We start from the raw sequence: 27,755 nt of genomic DNA on the forward strand, positions 1-27,755 counted from the left end.
TGCTGCAGCTGCAGCCGCAGCCGACAGGCGCCGATGGGGTTCCAGATCTGGGCCGGCGGCGAGTCCGGCGACGGGTCCGTCTCCTGGTGGGGCGCTGTCGTCGGTGCAGCGGCCGCGTTGCTCGTCGTGCCGCTGGTTGCCCGCCTCGTTCGCTTCTTGAAGGACTACGCTTGGCGATGGAAGGAGATGAAAATCGTCCCGGGGATCAGCCCTTGCTACCCGCTGGTGGGCAACGTCCTACTTTTTGAGAGCGACGGGGAAGGTAAAGGCATCGTGCCCCCCTCCCGGAAGCCCCGGCGCCCTCCAGTGGGGTCCTTTGCATGAACTGGGGGGAGGGGGAGCAGGGGAAACTCCAGGCTTTCCAAACGCTTGCAAGCAGTCCTCAGAGCGGCGTGTCCGTTACTGGATCACGCTGCTGCACAGCAAATGGCTGCTTCGCAAGCACAAATTCATAAAATTTAGCGACATTTCTCAAAAGCAGCAGAGTGAAAGCCTTTCAAGGAAGCGCTTTCGTGACTGCAGTCCCATCCCCCCTTCCCTTAGAGTCAGTCTCACTAAGCAGAAGGAAGCTTGTTTACGTCCGCAGAATTGCCCCGGGAGTCTCTCTGGATCTCAGTACCATTTCTTTCCTGACAATGTGTTAGCCATTTTTTAATTTTCCTATTCCATTTCAGTAAAGGAAGATACTTGAATTGGCCTTCAGGTTTGGAACTTGGACTCCCAGCATTCTTGAACATCGGCTGTATTGGCTTCTGCTGCTGGGACTTGAATTCCAAAACATCTGGAGAGCACCGGGTTGGGGAAGGATGGGCTCCCGATCCTCTTGCATTCACTTAAGGACAGCTGAGGTGTGGTTCTGGATTAGATTACTCTCCCCCCAGTGTTTGGGCTCATGTTGACAGCCAAAACCTCCCCACACGTGCAGATTAGTCTCTACCTTAACTTCTGTTAACACCTCTACATTTTTGAAAGAGCTTTCCTTCATTCTAGCAGTGCATATTTGTGGGTGAAGTATGGACAGCTCATCAGTTGTGCTTAGGAATGGGGTGTGCGATTAGTTCAGATTAATTTGCACAGACTGTAATAATGTACATGTGGTGGCATTGGGAGCCAGTCTAGTGTGGCGGTTAGGATGTTGGACGGGACCCTGGAGAGCAGGTTTCTAGTTCCCACTCAAGGAAAGAAAATATGCAAGCTGCCTTGGGTTCCTTGCAGGAAAAAGAGGATATAAATATAACAAATAACAGGGGAATTAGAACTGCTAGTGCAAAAGTAGCTGCCCTTTTAATATGGCCGTCGGGCCTTGATTTTCTGTAGCTTTGAAATTCTTTGTTCTTCTGCTGGATGTTGACACTAGGGAACTAGAGTCCAACAGTGAAAGAGAGGTTTGGGAAAGCCACCAGATTGCTGGCAATCTTATGACAGCAAATTAGGTAGTTGAATTATGCAACATTATTATTATTATTATTATTATTATTATTATTATTATTATAACATTTCTATGCCGCCCCTTGCCGAAACCTCGGGGCGGCTTACAACATGATAAAATACATTGAAATACAATAGTACATAATAAATTACCATTAAATATAAAAATACAAAAAATACATTGATTTACAAATACAAAATTAAAATTATCAGTATAAAATAAAAATATAGGATGAGAAAGAGAAGGAAGAAGAAGTTGCCCAGGCCAGATCATATGTTTTAACAATTGAAATGATGTTTAAATAAAAATGTCTTTACCTGGCGCCGAAAAACCAGTAACGACGGTGCCAGGCGGACCTCTTTGGAGAGTGAATTCCATAGGTTGGGCGCCACCGCAGAGAAAGCCCTCCTCCGGGTACTTACTCTCCTAATTTCTTTCATGGAGGGTTCCCGGAGAAGGGACTCTCCCGCAGATCTCAAAGGGCGGTCGGGCATATACGGACGTAAGCGCTCGTTCAGGTAGCCAGGACCCAAGCCGTTTAGGGCTTTGTAGGTCATAATCAACACCTTGAATTGGGCCCGGGCTTCAATGGGAAGCCAGTGAAGCTGACGGAGGACTGGAGTCATGTGAGCATAACGCCCCGTCCCCGTCAGCAACCTGGCAGCTCTATTTTGCACCAATTGAAGTGTTCGGACTGTCTTCAGGGGAAGCCCCACGTAAAGCACGTTACAGAAGTCTAGGCGGGAAGTCACCAGCGCGTGTGTCACTGTCGCCAGGCAGTCGTACTCCAGGTAGGGGCGCAGCTGATTAATCAGCCGAAGCTGAAGGAAGGCGTTCCTCGCCACCGCTGTCACCTGAGCTTCCAAAGAAAGCTCCGGGTCGAGGAGTACTCCTAAGCTGCGGACCTTATCCCTAAGAGGGAGTGTTGCACCATTCAGGACCAGGTCAAATCCACCCTCTCCGAAACCCGATCCGCCAACCAACAGGACCTCCGTCTTGTCTGGGTTGAGTTTCAGTTTATTGGCCCTCATCCATTCCCTTACCTCGGCCAAGCACCGGTTCAGCACAGCCACTGCCTCACCTGGATTAGTGGAGAACGAGAGGTAAAGCTGGGTATCATCAGCGTATTGATGATTCCGCAGCCCACACCTCCTGATGACCTCTCCCAGCGGTTTCATATAGATGTTAAATAGCAGAGGGGATAGAATGGAGCCCTGTGGTACCCCATGGCATAGCTGCCATGACGTAGAGACATGGTCCCCCAGCACTACCTTCTGGAATCGACCGTCGAGATAGGAGCGGAACCACTGCAAAGCAGTGCCTCCAACCCCCAATCCCGCAAGTCTATCCAGAAGGATACCATGGTCGATGGTATCGAAAGCCGCCGAGAGGTCCAGAAGAACCAACAGGGATGTACTCCCCCTGTCCTTCTCCCTGCACAGGTCGTCGTACAGGGCGACCAAGGCAGATTCAGTACTGTACCCGGGTCTGAAGCCGGACTGAAAAGGATCCAGATAATCAGTTTCATCCAAGAGTGCTTGGAGTTGTCCCGCCACCACTCGCTCCAACACCTTGCCCAGAAACGGGATGTTGGCCACAGGTCTATAGTTAGTGGCCATCTCTGGATCCAGTGACGCTTTCTTCAGGACCGGTTGTATTACCGCCTCCTTTAAAGGGGCAGGCACTCAACCCTCCCTCAGAGAAGCGTTAACCACTTCCAAAATCCAGGTCCCAATCCCGTGCTTGGAGTTATTTATTAACCAAGATGGGCAAGGATCCAATAGGCAAGTGGTGGGACGTACTCTTCCAAGCACCTTGTCCACATCATCGGGCCGCAATAATTGAAATTCCTCCAATAATTTTGGACCAGACGGTGGCATTGGCGACTCCTGAGAGACCTCTGATTCATTAGTGGAGTCCAGCTTGTGACGAATCTGAGCGATTTTCTCCCTGAAATGCCTGGCAAAGTCGTCACAGCGGGCCTTTGAGGGTGGCATCGGATCTTCCTTAGGACCCAGGCGAACCAGGCCTTGCACCACTCGAAAAAGCTCCGCTGGACGGCATTGTGAGGAGGCAATGGAAGCGGAAAAAAACTTCTTTTTCGCCGCCTTCACCGCCACAGCATAGGCCCGATAGTGGGCTCTCAAGTGTGTTCGGTCAGATTCATCCCGTGATTTCCTCCACCTACGCTCTAGCCGTCTCCCAACTCGCTTCATCGCCCGTAATTCAGGTGTATACCAAGGGGAAGAGCGGACTCTGCCCGGTGGGAGAGGACGCTTAGGAGCGATCGTGTCCACAGCCCTGGTCATCTCTCCGTTCCACAGTTCGACCAGAGCCTCGACAGGAGCATGGGAGGATGAACTTCCTTCATCTGTCCTGAATCTCCCGCTGATCACCTTCATGGGATGACACTGAATTTCATTCTTAGGAGAGAGGAAAAAAAATGCCTCCCTGTCCATTTTCTCCACACAGCAGGCAGGGGTGTCGATGGGGTCAGTTGCTGTGCCATTGGCCACCACACCGTTGTGGATTGAAGCTCCTTCCTGTTCCACAGCTGTCATTTCTACAACATGGAAAAAAATCTGCATGTTTTTGTCTTGTGGGACAAATAGCAGGGCTTGGGGAAGGGTTTAGTCAGGAAAATCAATGCTGAGGTAGGGAGAGGGAAGCCTCCTTCTGCTTTCACCTGTGTGCTGTGGCTTGAGTCGTGAAAGTCCTAGGACAAGTCCCTGATTCATATCACATGCCAATCATGAGCTCCGTGGGTGTTTTCTAGCGACACTTCATTTGCTCTGTCTCTAGCCATGTCGCTATTGCTATTGCCTTGCCCATGTGCAAGAACAGGTTTATACTATAGTCTCTTGTACAGGGATATTTGAGAATTGTTTTGCTATGTGAGGCACTTACATTAGATAATACAAAGGGACACTATGTTGCTAAACTGCCCTGTTCTCTGGAGACCTAATTGTCAAGTATCACCAGTGAAGAGTTTTTTTCTCACCTTAATTGACATGCAGGGAACAATTTTCCAGGAAGAGTGTAGCAAAGGTCAACCCTTCCTCTCCATTAGCTACAGCCAAAGCTACTGCTTTGGGAATGTCTGGATCAACTTAATAGATTCATTTGATTTGAATTGAATGAGAATTTATTTGGCTGGTTCTGCCTTCTGTGAAATGTAAATCGATCAATATTTCTAAATTGCATATAAAATTAATCTATGGAAATTTTATGCAGTTTTGAATCCTTATAGGCTTTGACCTAAACCTTTCCCCTAAAAAATCCATTCCTGGTTGTTTGTTTTTTCCTGAAGCTTTCTTTGCTTCACCAGCATTTTTAATTTTACTTCTTGGGGAACAAGTGGCAAAAGCCTTTTTGTTCTTGCAGCATAACCCCAGAACTGTTCAGGCCCAGAAAGCAGGGCGAAGTATTCAGGGGCATTGGGTGGAAGGAGAGGTGACTTGTTCCATGTCACTCTTACCCCTGCCAGGAGGGTAGGGAGTACCTGCCACAAACAATTGTATACATCCACCTTCCCCAAGTTCAAGCCTTCACGATCTTTTGGACTACATCTCCTATCATTCTAGACCCTAGGCCATGCTGGCTGGGGTAGTGGGAGCTGAAATAAAATATCAGCTCTAGGTCCTTTAGCAGATGTCCTCAAAATGTCCATCAGTGAGCCTGTCTCTTATTGCTCCCAGTTTGTTTTTTAATGTTATAAATTTTTGCTAAATAATATCACAGTGTTCAATACAATACAGTACAAAAACACATCAATACCAAAATTAAAAAGAAAAAACTTACAATGCAAATAAATGGAATCATGTATAACAGGTGTCCTCAAACTTTTTCAACTTTTTCCATTGAAAGGCAGTGGCGGCGGGTGGGGGGTGGCTGGCTGCCCCAAAGCTCGGCAAGGTGGCGGTTGGCTGTCCCAGGGCTCACATAATTAAAAATGGATTTATTTTATTTACTTTCAATCCTTTTTTAGTTTCTTCATCTTCTTCGTCTCTCTTTCTCTTCCACCTGCCTCTCTTCTGTTTCCCGCTCCGCATTCCTGGTCTGCATATGTATGCAATGGGGGGAGGGGGAGCCAGCTCATGTGCGGTTGAGCTGTTGCAATTTGGGCATGCGCTGGCTCTCTCTGCTCAGTTTCTGAGAAGGCCTGCACCAGCTCAGAGGGATTGGACTTGCTCGGAAATTGTTTTCTCCAAGCGAGTCCAAAACCTCTCAGGCGGGGTGGATAAATGGGCATGGTGGGCTGGAACCATAGTTTGAGGATCTATGATCTATAACCTGATTTTATCTATCAAGAGTTTTCCAGCTGCATATCGCTTAGAATAAAATCAATAAAATAGTCCAAATTTTTCTTTTGTTAAATTACATTTTTACCTCTTTCATCCTTGACTGTTCCAATTAGTTTTTTAGTTCTTTTTTGTTGTGTGGCCCTGGCCAACAACCTTGAATTCTTATTACTAAAGTCAAAAAAATCCCTTTTCAAGTGTAGAAACATAGAAACAGAGAAAACAGAGCAAGTCAGAAGGGTCCCCTGGGCCATCTAGTCTGACCCCCAGCTCCAGCCAGTTCTGCTCATGACATGCCTAACATGTGCAAGTCCAGCCTATCCTTAAACACCCTCACTGATGGGCTTCAGCCCCCTTCCATGGAGGCCCATTCCATACCATGCCCATTTCATTCCAAAGGTATTAAGTTTCTCTGTATTTCTTCCTTTTAGATATTCCCTAACTCTTTTCTTTTGGCCTGTATTTCCACGTTGCTTGCTCTCGCTTCGCTTGCTTGGCCAGTGAGCGTGCAGGCAACGACTCTGTGCATGGCTGAGGTCGCAGTGGGTGGAGGGTGGTGGTGAACTGAAGGAAGGACAAGTCCAGGAAGCTTTTGTCAGCAGACCCTTGGCTCTGTCCCTGAAGGTTGATACAAGTCTTTATGATGTTCACAGGGGATAATTAAACATGTTACATAAATTAAACCTTTTGCTGAGATAGGGGCTTATCTGCTGATAGCACTCATGATCAAATGTCTGCTCCCGCTATGTGGCTGCTGGGTTCCTTAGAGATCTTAGCTCAGAGCAGCCTTCTCCACCCTGGGGTCACCCTATGTGCCTTCTCATAAGAATTAATGCAAGCCACTTTAGCTAGCGTAGATGTAGGATCTCTGAATTTCTCATTTTCAGACACGATGCATGTTTTCCAGGCTTCTTTCAGCAACTGATGCATTACTCTGAGGAATTCCGGAATATGCCACTGGTAAAGCTTTGGATAGGACCCCTTCCTTTTCTGATCTTATATCATGCAGAAACCGTAGAGGTGAGAGTCTGTCTGACTTAGACTTTACTGAATGTACTGGATGATTTTAAGTCTGTTGATTTAGAACATAAGTAAGTAACATAAGCTGGGTCTAATTAATCCTATCTTACTGTACGTAGGTTATGACCTAGGTTTTGAAAAAAAGTACAGAATGGTAATAAAAATGTGCAAAGCCATCTACATTGCAACTGGTGAGATTTATAAAATGTTGGGCCTCAGTCTGTTAAGGAATGTACTGAAGATTGCTAGGAATTGTGCACAAGTTTGTATGAGGACATTGTAGTTGTTTAACAAACCAGCAGTCTCTTGTATTACTATAACCTTATGCAAATATCACTTCCATGCACCCCATTTAGATGAACAGAATGACTTCCAAACTGTTTGATAAATAATGTCATATTTTTAAAAATGAACTGAGAGTTCAGACAGTTGGTCTTTCGAACCATGAAGACAATTTAAATCTACAAAACTAAATGAGCTAAATAAGATCTGACACACAAAGCCGAGCTTAACCCAACAGCAATGTACTGTGGTGCTCCAGGTGCTTCACAACCTCCTCTTCCTCCTCTGACAGTTTAGGCAGGCAACTAAGCCTTTGGAAGGAGTACCTTGGCTCTTGGGCTGTTTTCCAGGTTTTGTAGGACTGTTTTAAGTTCATCTTGGTTATCATTGCACTGTGGAAGAACTTTGGCACATGCATAGATTAAGAGCATAAGAACCATGGGATCAGTACAAGGATCTATCTCATTCGGCATTTTGTTCACACAGTGGCAAACCAGCTGCTCACAGGAAGTCCACAAGCAGGTGGTCTCTCCTTTCCAAGTTCCCTCACAACTGGTATTTTTAGTAGCTTAGATCAGAAGATTCTTTTCAACACACTTGTTTCCCCTGCTCTCCTCTGTTTGGTGATCTAAGACACGGATGGGCAGAAGACGTATCTCCAGAGGATATGTCTTCAGGACTTCAGCTGCTGAGATACAGTCCACAACATCTGGAGTTGTACCTTCTACCCACTGCTAACCTACACCAATTCATGGAGGAGAAGGCTATCAATGGCTACTAGTCCTTAGGGCTGTATGCTAACTCTGATATTGGAGGGCAGGGAAGGGAGTTGAGAGGCATCTGATTCAAGGTACTGCATGGAGATAAACATGGCAATGGATGATGCTCTGTAGATCTTATTAAACTTATGGTGGAGGATGGAGTAAATATATCTCACTCTGTATATCTTAGTAAAGTTCATCTTCTCTCAAATACAAGTGGCATTAGGTCCAAAAAGTATACTCTTATGCAAGTTTACTCAGAAATCATTGTGCTTATTCTTCAGTTCATGTGTCCTATGCATACCTAGCTGGAAGTAAATCCTTTGAAAGTCGTCATGTTACTAACATGAGCAGAGTGGTTAGGTAAAGATGAGAAGGTAAAAAAATATTTGTCCAATTTTGGACTGCCAAAAACCTTGACCTTTATTTTGCATGATCAGTATGAGGGTTGTGTTAATGATCCACCACCTTCAAAGCCTCACTTAAGCATTGCTTGTCCTCTGTGTGTTGTTGAGTGTTGTTTCTTTTCATTTAACAAATGTTATTGAGATCATTGATATCTGCCCGATTTTTTAAAAGTAGGGTACACTTATTTGCAAGAATTTGACGCATACATCTCTTGCAAAGTACTGCATCCAGCCGAAAGAAGCAAAATGATGGGCATCTGCCAAATTGAACAGGGAGAGGGCAGTTGTTTCCTATGCAGGACACAAGATCTAAATCATGCAGTGCAGTTGTATTGTTCCCCCATCCCATAATATGCCTCTGCTCCCTCCACACCTTCTGTAAGGAACACTTGGGAGGGAGCTTGGGAGTACCCCTTCGGTTTACGAGGGAGCACACTCATGGTATTTATGCAAAAAGCAGCTACCACAGTTGGGGCACATGCTGGTGAAAGCAGCTTGGTGTTGAAAACATCATTGTGTGCCGTACTCAAATGCAATTGCCGGAGAAGTCAGACAAGTTGGAAAGGGTTCTGTGTGAGGAAATGGCCCTTTAAGGTTCATTCGCTTTTGTGGTTGTTTGTTTTTTAACCTCAGTTGGCTATGTGAAAGCGAGGATACATTAAAAAACGGAGCTCCTCTTGCCTCCTTGCAAAAAATCACGGAAATTGCTAGTCTTCTGCCCCTTGTGGTGAAGCCAGTAGGATCAACCCCACCTCCCTCGCCCAAGCAAGCGGTGTAGCTGCTCTCCCATTCTGACTTTCCCACTTGGTCTCTTGTGGTTTGACTTTGTTTAAGGCCATTGAAGATAATGTGATTCACTTCTGAGACATGCATTGCAGCTAGTTGTTCTTTGAGGCAAGAGGGTGGAGGAGACCATAAGGAAAACTTCAAAAGGGTTTGCAAAATTTATATTGTTCAAAGGGCAGGGGAGGAGATGGGGAAGCAGCACTGCATTTGCGAGAGAGGGTGGGAGGAAGGAAGCAACTGAAGTGCTGCTGTTTTCTCAAAGCCCTGATGGGACTCTTCCTCTTTCCCAGCAGCCTGTTCTCCCTGAAACCTTTTCTGGCCCCAGAACAAACTTAGCAGTAAAGAGGAAGCAGCAGCAAAGCACCAGCTGTGCACAGAGACCCTGTTAGGTGCAAAGGGTTCCAGTCAGAGTTTCGGATCAATGTGTGGAGATTTGGAGGTGGGATAGAGGGCATGATCCTGCTCCCATGTCTTCAGCTAGTTGCACGATTGGATCCTGCGGACAGACTTTTCAGGATAACAGTTCTCCCAGCAAGGAGGCAGGGCTTCAGCACAGTGTTTAAGGTTTTTTGCAATCCCCATTTATACTAGCTTGTAACTTAAGTACGCTAGTAAAAAATAAATCCACCCCAGAATACAGTATGCAAAATAAATTGTTTTGCACAATTTATACTGAGCACATAATTTCTTTTATGTTTGGTTTACCTTGTGCAGATTGTAAAAAAAAGACTAAGTTAAAGATGCTGCTCAATGTCACAAGTACCACTTTGAGTATTAATTGTCAAGGCTGCTTATTCATCACTTTGAACTTGGGCAAAATTTATTCAGATAGTTGGCCTTTAAGGCAAAATGTAACAGATAAACACAGAAATCTTTCATTTTGGTCTCATCTCTTGGCAGGTCATTTTGAGTAGCTCAAAGAGTATAGACAAACCCTATCTATACAAGTTCCTTCATCCCTGGCTTGGCACAGGACTTCTAACAAGGTAAAGTAAAATGGACCTAGGGTGTGTTTGTGTAGATTGTATTTTTCCCATGCCCATTGGAACGGAGTCCACCTCTGCCTTCCTCACCCTGTTGTCCTCCCAGTGCTTTGGACTACAACTCCCTGCATTCCTGAGCATTAGCCATGTGAGTTGGGCTTGCTGGGATTTGAGCCCAGAATATCAAGGAAGCATCAGGCTGGGAAAACAGAGTTGGCCTGTGAAGAGCTGGTTGAGCCATTAGTCCTGTTCACACTTGCTCTGCACATATCACTGCAAAGTGGGATTGGGCCCATTGCTACACCCCTGAGGTTGGCTTGCCACTGGCACGCTCCCAACTTCCTCCATCCTACTGAAGGGAGAAATGGGCTTCTTAGTAATTATGCATACAGAGCACTAATTAGATCACTAATTGCCTTGATGGTCTTGAGCCAGTTGTTTATCTTTTGGGTTATTACTCCCATAAACCCCTAGCCAGCATAGCAAGAACTCATGTTTCACATGGTAATCATACTCTGCCTGTGCTGGAAGGCTTTGGAAAACATCAGGCATTCAAAATAATAGCACTTCCAGGGCAGTGTGTGATGCTGGGGTGGTGGAAACAGGTTGAGGCTCATGAGAGCCTCTCAAACTCTACCTTCTTCATCTTTTTAATATCCTGTTTCTTTTAACACTGAAAATCAAGATGCCTAAACTATCTTCACTGAAATAATATTATAATATGTCTGTATGTAATAATTTATTTATAATCTAACTAAATACTGAAGATAGATCAAAGAATTGTGGGAGTTACTAGCTGGGAATTACGGGAGTTGCAATTCAACACATTCAAGAGCGCTAGATTAGGGAGAGCCAGTTTAATCTGTAGTCTTGATGGTCAATTGTGGTTAATTTTAAATATAGCTTGTTGAAACAAACTATCTTTTTAAGCCGGGGATTGCTTGTAACCATAGTTAAGATTAACCACTGTAGGTTGAGTTGGGACAACAGAACAAGTTGGATTAGCCAAATGAAAAGGGTGAGCTGCCATACTCCTCCTGTTGGCTATTCTGGAGGAGAAGAGCAGGAAGAGGGAGTTTTGAGAACTGTTTGTGCAATAATGAACGTTATTAAAGACATTTAGGGAACAATCTTGTGGTACCTTGGCAGCATCTGAAGGACCATAGCATAGTTCAGATTCCCAGATCTGAGGTCAGATGTGGCAGGGTACTGGAAATCCAATCACACTCCCCTTGCAGCCAGCACAGAAAAAGGGGCTCCAGCTGCTTTTGTAGCTCAGGACAGTGACCTTGGAGAAGTGGGGAAAGGGATGTTTTGGGGGGCAGGGAGGCAAGGAGACTGGAGAAGCTAGGCTATGAGCTTTACTGAAGCCTTCCATCCTGCTCCAAAGCCTGTCAGCTAGATGCCCATCTAATGAAAAGTGTAAGGCAGCACAGTGGGGAGTTGAACATAATCTCTACCTCTCCTTCTGCCCCGTGATGACTGTAAGCCTCTGAGTTCTGCAGTTTAGCATCCTTGAGGACACAACATAGTACTTTGCCCTTAGGCTGCCATCCTAGGACTGTTTAGACAGAAAAGTCCTCCACTCCCAATGTTCCCTACCCTGCTTTGTTGGCTGGGTGGGGCTGAAAGTATTTTCTGTCTAAGCGTGCATATTATTCTGGGTGGATAAAAATCAGTGATTTGAAAAAATGGATTTTTAAATTTAAATTGGATTTAAAAAATAAAAATGCTTTTTGAGGAAAAATCTATTTAAGATACACTATAGTCCAAGGGTTATTCATCATGAAATAAGGAAGAGTTTTTTAATTATGTAGCATGTGGCTTAATATTCATGCAATGTTTAAATTTTTTTAGGGTAAATGAATTCCATTAATCCATTCACAATGTCCTGCTCTTCCAGAGGTTTCTGTAAGATAATTGGGCAGTTTTTCTGTCTAGAAGATAATTAGCACAGATGCTTGGTTTTACAGTTCTCAAAACTGTGAATTTGTGTCTGCAGAGATCGCATGCCTTTTCTTCAGAGCAAACATGTTATAAAATAAACACAGAGTTGAGAAAAAGACCTTAATCCCATTGTTCCTTTGCAAGTCCGTTTACACAGACTCAATCCCTCACCTCTTAAGTGCTAAGTTTCCAAAAATTCAATGAATAGAAAATGCTTGTTGGGAGTGGAATAGATCTGCATAAGAATCTAAGTGGGGGGCGGCAGCAGTGAAAATGAAAATTCTGATATTCCATATTCCATAAACCTTTGGATCTTTTTGCTTATAGCCTAAGGTTTATCATATTATTCTTTCCCTGGAGGATAAAACCTATAATGGCAGCAGGATGTAAAAGAGACCCAGTTTGGGAATATGTTAATAATGTTCCTGTACCAGTGGGTAAGGCAGGCATGTGGAAAACCATGATTTAAATCTAGTCTTATTACTGAATTAAATCATGATTTAAATCAATCTGTTATCCACCCTGATAACACTGCATCCTTCACCCTGTGCAAAACACAGTTTGCGCAGAATTTAGTTGTGAGGGGCTTTGTTTCTTAAATGGTTTGTTTTACAGCACTGGAAACAAATGGCGGTCCAGAAGGAAAATATTAACTCCAACCTTTCACTTCACCATCTTGGCTGATTTTCTTGAGGTGATGAACAAGCAAGCTAATATCCTTGTTCAGAAACTTGACGAGCACGTGGACAAAGAGCCATTTGATTGCTTTCCGTATATCGCACTCTGTGCGCTTGATATAATCTGTGGTGAGTCCTGGTGGTCACTCATGGGTTGCTGCAGGACCTGGAGCCCAAGAATTCCCTCTCTGCAAAAATGAAGCTGATTTTGACAAATGATCAAATAAATGGTTTCTCTGGTAAAAGAGAGCCGCGTGTAATCTACCTGGGGTGCGTTCCTTCCTAAACTCATTGTCATGACTTGGTATTCTGTAAATGCTGATTCATTCATGCATGGCCAAGAATGGGGACTTAAAATCTCGACAGAGAAAGGAATCTGGTGCATCCAGGGAAGCATTAATGCACGAACTCGGGGAAAGGGGCGGTGGGAGGACTGGAAGAGATTAGCCCTACTCAGGCATTCAGAAACTCTCTGAGTGGAATGTCTTGTGCCCATGTACATTCCCTTTGCTTCCTTAGTCTATTCTTCCTGAGTTAAGCTGGAAGGTCCAAAAGGGGATGATAGGTTGATTGAACAAGGTTGCTGTCCTCCTTGTAATAGGAAATCCTTTGCCATCAGAACACCTGCACAGGGCTAATGGCCACAGTGATGAGTTACAGGAGTACTTCATAACATACTGGCAATGCAGATCAGCACCTGGTCTCCCTGCCGAAGATCCAGGTTCAGTCCCTGGCATCTCCAGGCAGGGCTCCAAAAGAACCCTGTCTAAAACCTTGGAAAGCAGCTGCCAGTCCGTGTCAACAATACTGAACTAGATGGACCACTCAGTCTATGGCAGCTCCTTGCCTTCCACTGTATAGCCCATTGTCACTTCATAGGTGAAGGCATCTTGTACCGACTTCTCTCTCTCTTCGGTTTTTAGAGACAGCAATGGGCAAGAGCATAGGGGCGCAAAACAATAAGGATTCAGAGTATGTCCGGACTGTCTGTAGGTATGTATAAGGGGAGAGCTGGGGTGAGGAACCTCTTTCCACTCAAGGGACAAAGTCAGTTTAAGAGAAGTTCTTGGGGGCTACATTCTGCTGGTGGGTGGGGCTAAAGGCAAAAGAAGTGCCCCCCCCACCAATTGTGAATCTTTTACTACCAATATATAAGACTTGGGAGAAGTATTTCTATCTTTTGATTGAGGGAAAACTGCACAAAAGCTAGGAAATCACAGACTCATGATTGGCTTGAAGGGGAGAGACCTTGGGAAGGGGAAGTGTCCCTTTGGGGACCCCAGCGGGACCAGATGTGGGTCCTGAGCCTGGGCTATCTCATGCCGCAGTAGAGGTTTGATCAGCGATGCCGTCTACTAGATGGTTGTTTGGTGAAAAAGCCCTTCATTTTCTGCTCAGTTGACCTTCAGAATGAACTTGGTTGTCTGCGTGCCAAACTCACACAGGCAGCCGGTTGATATGGGGTCACACCCCTGCTCCCTATGCTTGGAGGCAGAATGCATGAGAAAGGATTTCCAGGGGTTGTATCCGGCATTAACCTAACTTATAGTAGGACTAAAACTGGGCACAACCCTACATTCTTTTGGTGTTTATGCAGAAGCCACTCCACAGTGAAGGCTATCTTCATAGTGCAGCCTTCTGTTACCTGGTGTGTTGAACTGACTGGGGGATGATGGGATTTGTAGTCCAATGCATATGGGGAAACCTGGCTGTGTGGAGAGAGGGGTTTTCACTGCTCTTCCAGCATGCCAGTTCAGTACCAGTCCAGCTGTGCGGCATATTTCACGATGTGTAAACTGTTTTTTAAACATCTTTCCTTTTACACGATGCTGCATTTTGTTCAGCCCAGCAGCAAGAAATTCAGGCTATTTGTAATGTTCAAGACTTTAACTGAAGGATGAAGAGCACTGTTTTTTGTTGTCCCAGGATGGGCGACTTGATTCATCACAGACAGAAGACCCCATGGCTTTGGCCTGAGTTCCTTTACCTTTTCTTCTCAGAAGGAAGAGAACATTCCAGGAATCTGAAGATACTTCACAACTTCACGGATCGCGTAAATGGCAGCATTTTCCATAATGGTGCAGGGACAAAAATGCCAGATTGTTTCCACCAAGATTCAACCACGGTTTTCCCAGGCCTCATGACCTGTGATGTGATTCCATCTCTTCATCAGCCACATTAGGATCTCATCGTGAAGATGGCATCTGTGGGGGTTTCCCATTTTGTCCTCACTGTATGCCTGCAAGTTAGGTTATGTTGAGAAAAAAGAACCCTCAGCCTTCAGGTTATGTAGCACACCCTACGGCTGAGTCGGAATTTGACCTCAGGCCTCAGTGGCTCTGATTCGTTAATGCTACCACCAGAATTGTCTATACTGAAAAGCTGGAATGCATTCAAGGTTTACTAGTTCCAGAAAACTCTTTTCCTTCTTATGATCAACTACTTATATGTCAGTTCCTAAATTACCTGTCTGGCTTCTCAAAACTGATTTCCTGCTGATGGCCTCCTTTGAGCCCATCAGAGAAATCAGGCTCAGCTAGCTTCAAGTAGCTGCTTCCATAAGGGCTTGTCACTTCATTCTTCAGTGCAGCGCGCAAAGAGGCCTTGCTAGATTTATCCTATTGGATAGCTACTTTCACATGGTGCATGATTTTCCTGACACTTTTCATGGAGAAATTAAATGAGCTACAGCCTGGTATTGAACCTAAGTGCATTTGCATAGATCTAAGTTGCCCGGGTATGCAGGACTGCAGGGCAGAGACACCTTTTGTGCGAGCGCTAATAGATCTGTGCTTTGTTTGCAATGCATACAGCACAAGTCCCTTGTTAAGTAGATAAGTAGATACAGCTAATCAGTTTCCAGAGCACTGCACTGTGCACACACTGGAGGATCCGACTTGGTGTATGATACTTTGTTTTGTTTTTCAATATCTAAGGTGATTGCAGAAAAGGTTCAAGAGCTCGAAAAAGAAGAGCAGCATAAGAACAAATCTGTTGGCAGTGGTGAGCAAGAGTGGGGCAAAAAAAGAAGAGCTTTTCTGGATGTGCTGCTGAATGCCACTGATGAAGATGGGAAGAAGTTAAGCTACATGGACATTCGAGAGGAAGTAGATACGTTCATGTTTGAGGTACAGATTGATGCTGTGATGTAATGGCTGAATGACTGTAGCGTGGGCCAGAATCTCTTCTCTGCTGACTGTACAGCCACTGGGTGGGCTTAGCTGAGCCTCCCCACCCTTGGCCCAACTTTCTTTCTACCAAAGCAGAAATTCTTAAAGGGCCTAATTCCAGTGGTGGACAGGGCAGGGTACCAAAGGCCTTTTTAACTCAAGCTCTTACAGCTGGTAGTGAAGCCCCTGGAAAGGTATCTCAGACTTTCAAAGAGGGGTAAAGTGTGCAAAAACTTGGAAACACACTTCCAGGGAGGGAAAGGGAACAGAGCCAAGGGAAGCGTATGGGACTAACCGGAGGTGCCAGGTTGGAACGCCAGGACAGCCTGCTTTGGTACCCTGGGCCTGAGGGTCCGTACCCTTGCCATATGGGGATCATAATAGTGGTTCTGTGGGGTCATTTTGGGGATCGTAACATGAAAGACATTGAAACCCCTAAAGCACTGTTTTGGTATCTCTTATTAATGTCCTTTACACTTGAAGATACCTTGTTTATCGGTAGCTTCCCAAAATCAATTTATTTATTGATTTGTTTGATGCCTTAGCCTGTCCTTAAATCAATATGGTCAGGGCAGCTCATGAGAAAATACAAAACACCCCCTCAAATAATGGTCACATTAAAATAAGCAACTTGATAAGGACAGCTTGGTAAAAGCAGTCCCCAAATCAAACAGGACAACAAAAACATTGAAATGTTTTGAACAACATTGAAAAACATTGAAATGTTTACTCAAAAAGTTATACAGTTTGAAGAAATAAAAAGAATTTTAAAAGGATAAAAAGAGTTTTTTTATAAGGATATATTTTAGGATTACAAAAAAGATCTTGCCTATTGCATCTGAGGAGTGCATTCTTAAATTGGAGTGCCACTGTTGAAGATGCTCTGTTGCCATTAGCCACCTGCTCAAATGGCACAAACCTAGAAAAGGGACTCTGAAGAGGATCTCAAAATGCAGGCAGGCATATTTCATTTAGGGCTGTAACGTTTGTTAAATTTGCATCACACCATTTCTGTAAGGAGCTTGAAACAATTCTAGTTATCTCATTGCATTCTTTCTTTAACTCATTATTTAAGTTTTTACAACATTTAACAAATACTTTAATACCACAGCAGATGTGGGTTGCATCTGGAATGCACTCTTACAGATTTTGTATGTTGTCCTATTTCCCTTAGGATAACACTAGCTGCATTCTTAATGGTAATTTTGGTGACCTAGATTAGACTGAGAGAATGGGGCACAGGAAATTTATTCATGCCAAATCTAATGCGTAAGTCCAGGATCAATAGGGAAGAACTGCTTCCTGTTCCTCCTGGTGCATCAAAATGCTGCTCTTCTTCTGGCCCAAGCGTGGGAACTACAATATTGCTCTTAAATATAAAGCTTTTCAGTTCTGAGTTAAGTATATTATTAGAAATGAGTGTGACTGCAAGGTCAAACACATATTCACTGCTGAGCAAAATGTGTGTAAAAACCCGATGTATTGAGCTATACCTGAAATTGCTCCTAAACTAGAGGGGAAGCTCCAGAAGCACCAGCCACCCGCGATTCTCCTGGGATCCTAAACCAACCCTTTGGGGTTCATTTGATAACCACACTCTTTTCTGTAGCCATTACCCCTTCCTCTGCACCCATCATTTAGCAGTTTCCCAGTTTTATGCATCTGTTTTCCTGTTCTAACTGTTTGAAATGCCTTCTCTAGGGCATAGCTATTTTCAGTACAGAGTTTTAAGATGAAACATGCTGCTACTTTTGGCTCTTCACCTTTTGCTTACAACCTTGCCCTTTTGCTTTTGCCTTCTCCCACTGGAAAGTAGCCCCCAAATGTTTTATGAAAGGGAATTTGGCCCCTGGGCAGACACAGGTTCTCCCAGTCCTGCTGTGGATGGAGATTCTCACTTCCATTATATGGCCTATCTAGTTCTCCAGTGTTTGTTACAAGAGTGGAGGCAAGGTAAAGAATTTCTGGCATGCACCTTTTAATTTTTTTATTTTTAATGGTGGATTTGAAACAGGAACGCGTAGTGTTGGATTGTGTGAGTGTGCACAGTCTTTCTGAAGGACAAGCCTGTACACTCTTCTCTGGGAGTATGTGCCAAGAATTAAGTGGGGGAGAGGCCATGCATAAGAGCATACTGTGAAAGATAGACTTTAGCAAGACCATGTTATTTTGCCCTCTGGTGGTGATTGGAGGCACTGAGGCTGTTGCAGCCGTAATCCACCATATTCCAAATCCCTGAAGCTCAGCTACGCTCAATTTACAGTTTAAAGTAGACCTAGGAAGGGAAATGGGTGTGGAAAAAATGACTTCAGCTCATTGACTGCCATTGGCTCAGATGGGATTCTCCAGATTCCAGTGACAACTGCAAAGTAAACCTTGGGTGTTTCCCCACCTCCCTTTATTCAGAAGAATGAAAATAGTACAATGAATGTGGCATGTTTGTGGCCCTTAGTTATGCAGATCCACCCCAGATGGGGTATCCATGGGGACTTTCTAGTTCATTCAAATCAATGTTTGCCAGGTCTAGGCCTTTAGAACAAGATACAATAAGGAACAAAAATAAATCAGCAGGCAAGGCTAGTCTTCCTTGATGAAAGCTAGACTTGCATCTTTTGAAAAGAGGAGGACTTACCTCTGGGCCAGGACTCTGGTTCAGCAGGAGAAGGCTAGTCTTTGGCTCAGGAGGCCTTCTGCCCTGGAGAAGTCAGGCCGGAGCTGGCCGGAAACTGGCCAAGGAGCCAGGACCCTCACAGACACTCTCAATATTCTGTCACCATAGCAGGAGAGCTTGTAGTCCAAGCAGAAGGTGGCATCATCTCCCAGCTCTTGGGAATGACACTGACTCAAGAGAAAGATCTAGAAACTCTCAAAAGGGGACTTGTCAGCTACAGACAAGGTCCCAGTAGATTAAGACTCTCTGTTCAGGAGCAGAGCATTGTAAGCAGTTATGGAATGCCAGAAAGTGTAAGGCGAAGGGGTTCTCAGCTAGTTAGCATGCCATGCTGCTTTAGGAGGAGGACTGGCACTAGGAAACAACACATCACAACTTCTGACTGTGATATGCTGCCAGGTTCTCTAAAACCTGGGACTTGTGCTTACTGACATTATCATTATCTTCTCAAGGCCTCCTCAGATATGACTTGGGAGCATTGCTTTGTCATTACCCAGAAATATGGAAAACTTTGTGTATAAACATTTGAAACATGCAGTGTTGTGCAGGAGGCTGGTGCCTGCCAATTGGGTATTATCTTGAACAAAACTTGGTGCTGGTGTCAAAGGGTTTAAGATACGTTCTTAGATCCTGGAAGAGTTAAGCATTCCAATGTTTATATTATTAAAAGCTAGACTTTCAGAATTCTCCTCCTAGGGTCATGATACTACTGCTGCTGCCCTGACCTGGGCAATTTATTTGCTTGCATGTCATCCAGAAATCCAAAGAAAAGTTCACAGTGAATTGGATGAAGTTTTGGGTATGTTTCTTTTTCTTCTGGACATGTTAGTATCAACTGGGGGCAGAATGCTATTCGTATGCTCTTGTATTTCCATGTAAGTTGAGGCGTCCAAATGTTTTGGCCTAGGGCTCTCATCATCCCTCCTCATTGGCCACACTGGCTAAGGCTGATGGCAGCTGTAAGTCAAAGCATCTTGAGGGCCAGAAGCTGTCTATCCTTATGTACTCATGAATATTACCCACTGTCCTTAATATTTATGACAGAAAGATTTGTACTGGCTTTGCATATCATCAATGCAATGTAATAATCTTCAAAGGCTTGCAGCTGACTCTGTTACAGATATGATCAGTGATCTATAGGCATTCTGGCCCTGTGCCCAGCAAAGTTCAGTTCCCTGAGTTGAGGCGACTGTCAAAGGACTGCACCCAATTCCCCACTTACAGGTGACTAAGCCACCTTCATGTGCTTGGAAGATACAGGAATCCTTTGCTGTAATAGCCTCTCTTTAGTAGCTGGCAATTCCCTACACCAAAGCTCTTTCTGCAGTGGTTTTTGCAGCATCAGTGCAGGCTAATCTTATGCTCTTTGGCCTGGGAAAACATATTGACCAAAGACTTCTGTTCGAAACAGTAACTGGGCCAGAGCCAAAATACCTTTGTCACCTTAAAACATCTATCAGAACCTTCAAGTTCAAGGTAAGCGTTGTATTAGTTATGAAGTGTATCTTTCTCTGACTGCCTCTTGTTATCTAACCAGGGGACTCTGACCATCACATCACGCTGGATGATTTGAAGCAACTGCGGTATCTGGAATGTGTTGTTAAAGAAGCTCTTCGCCTTTTCCCTTCTGTTCCCTTATTTTCCCGCACTCTGAGTGACGACTGCTGTATAAGTAAGTAGCCTGAGCACACCTAAGCTTGCTGCTGTAGAATTTGCCTTGTGAGGTATCTCCCTCATGCATGTGCCTTCTTTCTTGGCAGGAGGATATAAGATATCTAAAGGGCTCGATGTAGTCATTGTGCCTTATGCACTGCATAGAGACCCCGATGTCTTCCCAGAACCTGAAGAATTTAAACCGGAGCGTTTTTTCGCTGAGAATTCAGCTGGGCGGAGTCCATATGCCTACATACCTTTCTCTGCTGGGCCCAGGAACTGCATTGGTACGTATAAAAGTAAAAGATCTATCTATCTATCTATCTATCTATCTATCTATCTATCTATCTATCTATGTAGAAAATTTCTATGCCGCCCCATTCGCCGAAGCCTCGGGGCGGCTTACAAATGAATCAATTAAAATACAATAAATTAACAATATAAAACAAGTTAACAATATAAAATAAGTTGCTCTGGCCAAAAAATAAAATAAATAAATACTATTAACAGTTAAAATGACGCTTGAATAAAAAGGTCTTCGCCTGGCTCCGAAAAACAAATAACGACAGTGCCAGGCGGACCTCTCTGGGGAGCGCATTCCATAGATTGGGCGCCACCGCAGAGAAAGCCCTCCTCCAAGTACTTACCCTCCTAATTTCCTTCACGGAGTGTTCCCGGAGAAGGGCCTCTCCCGCTGATCTTAGGGGGCAGGCGGGCATATATGGACGTAAGTGCTCCTTCAGGTAACCAGGACCCAAGCCGTTTAGGGCTTTGTAGGTCATCACCAACACCTTAAATTGGGCCCAGACTTCAATGGGAAGCCAGTGAAGCTGATGGAGGACAGGAGTCATGTGAACATAACGCCCAGTCTCCATCAGCAGCCTGGCAGCTCTATTTTGAACCAATGGAAGTATCCGGACTGTCTTCAAGGGTAGCCCCATATACCTTCTGAATGCCAAAGCATCCCGTGTTCTGTTCCTGTGTAAGATCTTCCAAAATAAAATTTTGTTTTAGCAGTTAGAGCAAGACTGAAAAATGTATTCATATTTGACATTTCAGTCTTATTCTGGAGAGCAAAACAAGTTCCTCCTTTGTACAGCATCTGGCTCATGGGATACCATCATAGAATCTTTCTTCCTTGTGGTAAAGAAAGGGGTGAAAGAATCCCCTGCCTGAAAAGAATTTAGGAGTAAGGCTAAACTTATTTGCCAGTGAGTGTATGGCTTGGTTTATACATAACATTAACCCTTGATGTGGGTAATACTGGGTTGTCACGATGTGTGAATGCAGCCAAACTAACAAACCATGATTTGTCATCTATGAACATCTCAGAACACATGGCTTGATGTTGTATTGTAAACTCGGAATTGTTCAAACCATGACCAGTTGAGTTTGAATGTAGAAACATGGTTGTTCATGGCTTGTTTCACCAGGCTAGAGACAATTGTAAGAATACTATAAAATCCCTGCCATTCTATATTTCTGTTCCACAACATCACAGAGGCATTTGGGATGTAAAGAAGGAGCAGGTGAAAGAGCAGGGAAACAAACAATGCAAGGACCGAGAAAACAACATATTTTTGTTTGCTCTTTTGCCAGAAAAACCTTTGGTAGGACAACAAACTATGCATTAAAAAAGTGTGGACTAAATAAACCATGAATTAGCATTCTGACTATGAGTCAGGGGACTTTTGAATAAATTGACTGTAATCTAGTTGTGTTTTATAGAGGACAAAGCCTTGGGGATGATGATTGGATTCATACATAAGTTTTCTTGATGAATGAATGAGCTAGCAAGTGAACATTCACTTCCTTCCTTTCTTCTCTTCTGTCATCCATGCAAGAAGTGGTCAGAAGCATTCACTTCCACTTTGAAAGAAACCACAGTTGCCCATGAAACTGAAATTTGGGGCATTGTATTAGATTAAATACTAGTTAGTCAAAACAACCCAGGATTTGTCTCTGCAGACTTTATTGTATTAAAACTGGCTTTAATGTAAGAAAAAATAAAACTGCATTTAATAAAAAAGAAGAGTATTGTAGAAATAATTAAAACAAGAAACCAGTGAAGTCAGAATACTAGCTAGTATGGAAATATAGCTTAATGCTAAAAAGTTGGTTCCAAATCGAATCTTTCTCCTATATTCCCTATAGAAAAGAATTCATTTCATCTTAAGGGTGGTTCCTGCAACTTCTGGGCCAGACAGTAGGGATATCAGACCCTATTCAAGTGGTCAGCTCTTTTGATCTGACACTGGGACTGCTCATATTACATCTGCCCTTGCCTGGCTCTGTCAGTTCAACTGCCTCTCGGCTTATCTCGGGTCATGCTGGCCTTGGTATTTCAGTTGAGAATTCTGAGTCTCCACTTCTTCCAGTTCTGATTTGGAGTCCACAACCTTGGAAGGCTGTATTTTGGGGGAAGCTAACCTAGTCCCTACAGATGATGAGTGAGGTGAGCAAGTGAACTTGACACTTGTGCAGGCTTATTCACATCAGCAGTGACCATACTTTCCTGTTACATCTAATCCAGGCCATGGTGAAGAACAAAAAGCTTATGCAATAATTAAAGACAGTGTTTATGGAGCAGGAAGGAATCATTGTGCATCAGGAAAACCAAAACAAGGTGGGACTTCCAGTTTAAAGATGATTCCTTCTGCAGCACAGATAACCCTTCTTTCTCTTTCTCTCTATCCTGTGTGGGCTTCTGATCAGCCAGTGCATGTCGTTCTTGTTGAATAATAAATACTGATTATTGCTGTAGTTAACTGCAACAACCCTTCTTGCAATTCAGGTCAGCGATTTGCACAGATAGAAGAAAAGGCAGTTCTAGCTACCATCCTGCGGCACTTTTCAGTTCAAACTAAGCAGAGGTGCACAGAACTCTGCCCTGTCGGAGAACTGATTCTTCGTCCAAAAAGAGGCATCTGGATTCAGGTGAAAAGAAGATCACCTGCTGGCTCTTAAAATAAGAAACCACAGGAAGAGTCTATATCCCAGTGCACTTGGATCATGTCCAGTAAAGATTCTGAATTTTCATAGTAGGAGTCTTCAGATTGCTTACACAGACTGTTAAAACACATGCACAACCAGCCAGCACCAAAGTTGTCTTAACCAAAAACGAAAAAGCAACAGAAAAGCCAAGTTCAGGGGCTGGAATGTTCAAACTGGCTTTAGCATCCTCAGTTTGTATTATTAAATCTAAATGGATGGTTGATACTTCTTATTATACTATATCTAAATTTGGTATGTATTATTATGTTTAAACCAACATGATACTTATAAGGAATGGAGCAGATTTTAAATAGTGTAATTATGTATAAATATAATTAAAAGCTCTGAAAATTGTGTGTGAAATTGGGCTCGTGCTTTCTAGTCAGATAGAACATGAAAAGGGCAGGGCACGGGAGTCCTGCTTTGGCAGCCGGGCAGTGACAGAAACATGCACATTTCTTCTCCTGCCCCCATTAATTTAGACTGGAGAACACCTTTGCCATGGTCCTGGGATATATCCATGGTCCTCTTGGTGAAATTTGGCACACAGCCCTGAAAACTTGGCAAGATAATCTGACATAGCAATGGAATCTAATCCACTGAACCCAAGAAAACACATAGTGGGAAAGATACTGAATCTTAGCAAAATTATACTTTTTGGTATTTTTGCTTGGACAGAAGCCCTATGTGGATGTTCACATGAGGGCTAAAAGGGTGTTAGGAGTGAGAGGGTGCGTGCAAGCTTCTTCCCCAGTATCCATGCCTGTTCAGCTCCTAACCTTGTGTTGCGTAGAAAGCAGGGTGTCTGTTTATACTAAGGCTTCTATTCACACTTGAGTCAACATAAGTAGGAAGCCTCTGCAGATTTTCCTTCTTAATGTAGGAAAGTCAGGGACTGAGAGAGCAAATACAGAAATACTGCCTGTGGAACTTGCATGTACACTCTTACATCTCTCATATATGCAGGCTGAATGCTTGCATAGGGTTGTATCCAGTGAGGTCCTGTTCATTTCAGTGAGCCTGTTCTAAGTAGGACTAGCATAAGATACAACCCCAGATCTTCTCCCTGACAATAGAGTTTCCTGGAAGCCAAATTGGTAATCCTGTGTTGAAACTGAACCTCTCATCAGGTCATCTTCTACCTTCTGTGTTCATCTAGTACCTGCAGGCAACCCTATCTCAGGATGCAAGGTCAGCAGTGCCCACAGGGGATGCATGAGGAATGTTTTAGGTGGAAAAAATGCCAGATTCCGTGGGATTGGCTTTCCAGACTCTGGTTCACTTTGCCCAGAGTCCGAGTTCTTGACAAGTGTGCCCATGGTTTGCTGGGTACTCGCCAAGAATCAAGTCCCATGTGCTGTGCAAGCAGCATCGTTCTTCCATGCCCACATCTACTACCACCAGCAGCGAGCAGGGAAGAAGTTTGGCCACTAGAAAGGCAGTCAGTGCATGTGCTCGTTGCCAGGTTTCCTCCATGATGTGGCACCTGCTGCAGTGAGCAGGGGAGGTTGGCCACCAAGAAAGGCAACTGGGGAACGGCGCTGGTTGCATGACTTGGGGGTCACCGGGGTCTTCCTCTTGGCTTGACTCACTTTGCAGGACTGGGCTGAGCAGGAGAAAAATCCATAGATTCTGGAGGGATGGATTCCAAAAGGGCTCATCCCAATTCTAGTGCCCAACTCTAGTGCCCGCTAGAGTAAAGCAGAGCCAGTCTCCTCCATTGCACAGTATGCTCAGTTCCTTGGCCAAGGATCCCACTGGGGTCCTTTGTGCTGGGCTTTTTTGCAGCCTGCTTGTGTTCTTAGCAGAGCACAGCTAGATTGCAGGTTGCACTCAGCATGTTGAAACACCATAGTGTGAACTCAGAGCATGAGGTATCAATCTGGCCTTGCAATATGTATGCATCCTTGCTTGGTTAAATGTGGAGAAATACATGGATATTTGGAATTAAAGCCAGATACAGAGATTTTCTGGCTTTATAACCTGGTCTTTTAAGGACAACAGAAAGAGAAATGTGGATTATGACAGTAACATTTGGGAGGTAAATAGCAGGGCAGAGTGTCCTAGTTTTATTTCCATTTGATAAGGTCTGTTTTCTGTCCTTTATGCTAAAAGGGAAGGATATAGGGAAGTTCTTTCCGTTCAAACACTCTAAACACCAGTTCCTTAAGCCTCAGAGGCTTACAAAGATCAATAGCATGATGTCCCTGATCTCAGACTTGAAATCTAATTTTAAGACATGACACACAAGAATGAAGGCTAGGGAAGGTGAAATTCTATACCTAAAGTCATTTTAGGGTTCCATCCTTGGCCTCCTAGGCACTGAGGGACCGTAGGTTCCTGGAGATTCCTCCCTCTAAAGTCAGAGAATGCTTTCAGAAGGAGTCAGAGGTCTGACCCCTGCCCTGTCCTCTCACAGCGGGTATGGAGACAATTGCTCCTGATGCCTCTCCAAGGATGGAAAATCACCCTCACAGAGGTGAGAAGGAAGGATCCAGGAAGACCAGGAAACAAGCTGTCGCAGTCTTCTCTCATTCTCTAATGTGCCATCACCAGATGGGCAAAATAATCTGCCAGTAAAAATGCAGGGCAGGAGGACTGGGAGGTGGAAATTATTTTTGCCACTTCTCTTATCCTGCACTGGATGGTTGGAAGGATCTGCTTTTGAGACTGGGCCCTCACAAACCTACCTAAAGAGAAAGTGACCACAAAAGTTTACTTCCACTCAGAGAACAGTTGGCTGGAGTGGAGAGGCTGTTTCATGACGCATCTGGTAGGGGAGGGAGCACAAGAACCACCTCTGCCTTCCTCATGTTGCCCTTGGGCGTTGAAGGTTGGGTCTAGTTACTGACACATGTTTCTGCCAGGGCTAATGTGAGTCGGGGCAACTCCCGTTGTCGAATTCCACTTATTTAGATAGCTCCAAAACAGGACATCACACCGGATGGTCCTAAGCAGATTTAAATAGATTTTGAGAACTGTTAACCAAACCGCAAAAAGAACTGGGCTCTTTCGGTGTGAGTGTGTGTGCAAGCGTGCATGCATGTGGTTTGCTATTAGGTAGGAAAGTGAGGGTTGGCCGCATAACACCATGAGGTGTCCTTTGCCCATGTCTTGCAGTTGCCACAATAAGCAGCAGAGGACTTTCTATAACACTAAAGAGAAGAGTCCTCTTTGATTTCTTTAATAGGCAATTCTCTTTGTCTGTGGAGCTCAAAGGTTTCAGCCAATAGCACCTCTTTTTCCCAGAGGCAGAAACAATGTTTACAGTGTGAGTTTTCCTTGAAAGTAAATATCCCTGGTGAATAAACATTAGCGCAGTGGCCTGCCTTACTTCACAAAACTGGAATAAACCGTTTCCCCCCGTTCTTGTTAGTACTCCTTTCCCTGTTTTTAGCATCCTGTATCTCTACAGACAGCAAAGTTACAACGATCACAGCAGTGGTTTCCAGGTAATGAACTTCATTTATCCAGTAGATACATTTGGTTTTTAATAAGAGAGAAATCCAATTTCTCAGTGTGGCTTACTTTTAAATTGCTTCCCGCCAGAGATCTAATATAAGAAATCAGTAACGATTAGGGTTAACTGCTGTACTTTAATTTATTAATAGGACTGTAGGATTGAATGAATTAATAAGACAGTTAATAGAAATCTTCTCAATTAATTAAAATGCTGCCTCTGAGTATTTAGAGAACAGAACTTAATAAAAAGAAGTAAAGGAGACATTCCCCTTCACTCTCAGAGGGAATGGTCTTTCTAAGCTTGCTATAACGCATGTGCATCCCATATAACAGGAAAAGAATATTCTGTGCTTTTGAACTACTGTTTTTAACTAAGTGAAAAAATAATAGATGGATTAATAACTAAAACAATTGATCCAGGGCTGACCTATCATTAGGCAGCTGTCTCAAACAGCGGGTTTGGATGTCATGAAATGACAATGCTTGGTTTAGCATAAAAAGATTGTGTTGGGTATGTTAAACTAAAGCTCCGATTTAGCAGTAATTCTAAGCAGATTTATAAAGTAGAGATGTGAACAAAACTGGTTTATTGTTGTATAACCAAATGCTACACTTTACATTACTGACCAGTGTTATTCATAACTGGGTTGCTCTGTGATAGTGAAAATCTCTAAAGAAATTCTGCTGAAGCCTAGATTAATTACAGCACACTTTCAAAATGGGCATTAAAGCATTTTATTGCATTTATTTTTAGGATGGCTTGGATTTCACAAATACCTTATTTCATTGTGTTGTTTTCTTCAGTACGCAGTGGTAAGTTCTATATAAACAGTTCCTTCTCTTATATTCACTGGTTTATAAAGATATACCAAAGCCCTGCCTTCCAAACAAGCGCAACAGTTAAAATTTGGAACATTAATATTTTATTTAGCTAATAAACCTGGTAGATACAAACACTTTCTGATTTTGGGATCATTCCTAACTTTTCAGAATATTTGACAGGTTTCAACAGAGCTTTTTCAAACCAGCTTGCAACTGCGGTATAGATAATTCTGACAGATTATTTGAAATCCTATTCTGTGGCTTCTTGGGGCTAGCAGACAGCACCTCTGCTTGTGGGAAACCCTGATCGAGGCGAGTTCACCCTAAAATTGCTGCAAGCCAATAGCTAAAGCCAGTTCTTGGTGGTTGTGGGAGACCCTCTGGAACAAC

At 43.9% G+C, this 27,755-nt stretch overlaps 2 protein-coding genes across 3 annotated transcripts in view; both read left to right on the forward strand.

Moving 5' to 3' along the window:
• On the forward strand, positions 1-23,444 carry LOC123036294 (cytochrome P450 4V2). 2 transcript variants are annotated; one of them, XM_044455435.1, is made up of 11 exons: positions 1-262; positions 6,638-6,750; positions 9,887-9,972; positions 12,532-12,722; positions 13,517-13,586; positions 14,520-14,646; positions 15,530-15,721; positions 19,131-19,233; positions 19,972-20,106; positions 20,195-20,374; positions 22,882-23,444. In XM_044455435.1, the coding sequence occupies exons 1-11, from the start codon at positions 34-36 to the stop codon at positions 23,052-23,054; spliced, it is 1,599 nt and encodes a 532-aa protein (XP_044311370.1). In that variant the 5' UTR covers positions 1-33; the 3' UTR covers positions 23,055-23,444. The 2 variants fall into 2 exon arrangements, with proteins under 2 accessions (XP_044311370.1, XP_044311371.1); XM_044455436.1 differs by lacking the exon at positions 1-262 and adding an exon at positions 698-848.
• Positions 23,445-26,420: 2,976 nt separating this feature from the next.
• Positions 26,421-27,755, forward strand: part of KLKB1 (kallikrein B1) — a 30,280-nt gene continuing 28,945 nt past the window's right edge. The window contains exons 1-2 of the mRNA XM_044455810.1: positions 26,421-26,533; positions 27,298-27,356. Coding sequence (XP_044311745.1) covers positions 27,299-27,356 — 58 coding nt within the window. The 5' untranslated portion in view covers positions 26,421-26,533; position 27,298. The remainder of the gene's footprint in view (positions 26,534-27,297; positions 27,357-27,755) is intronic.

The sequence above is a fragment of the Varanus komodoensis genome, unplaced genomic scaffold, assembly GCF_004798865.1.
Source record: "Varanus komodoensis strain SLA01 unplaced genomic scaffold, ASM479886v1 scaffold8, whole genome shotgun sequence".
In the NCBI taxonomy this organism is placed as follows: Eukaryota; Metazoa; Chordata; class Lepidosauria; order Squamata; family Varanidae; genus Varanus; species Varanus komodoensis.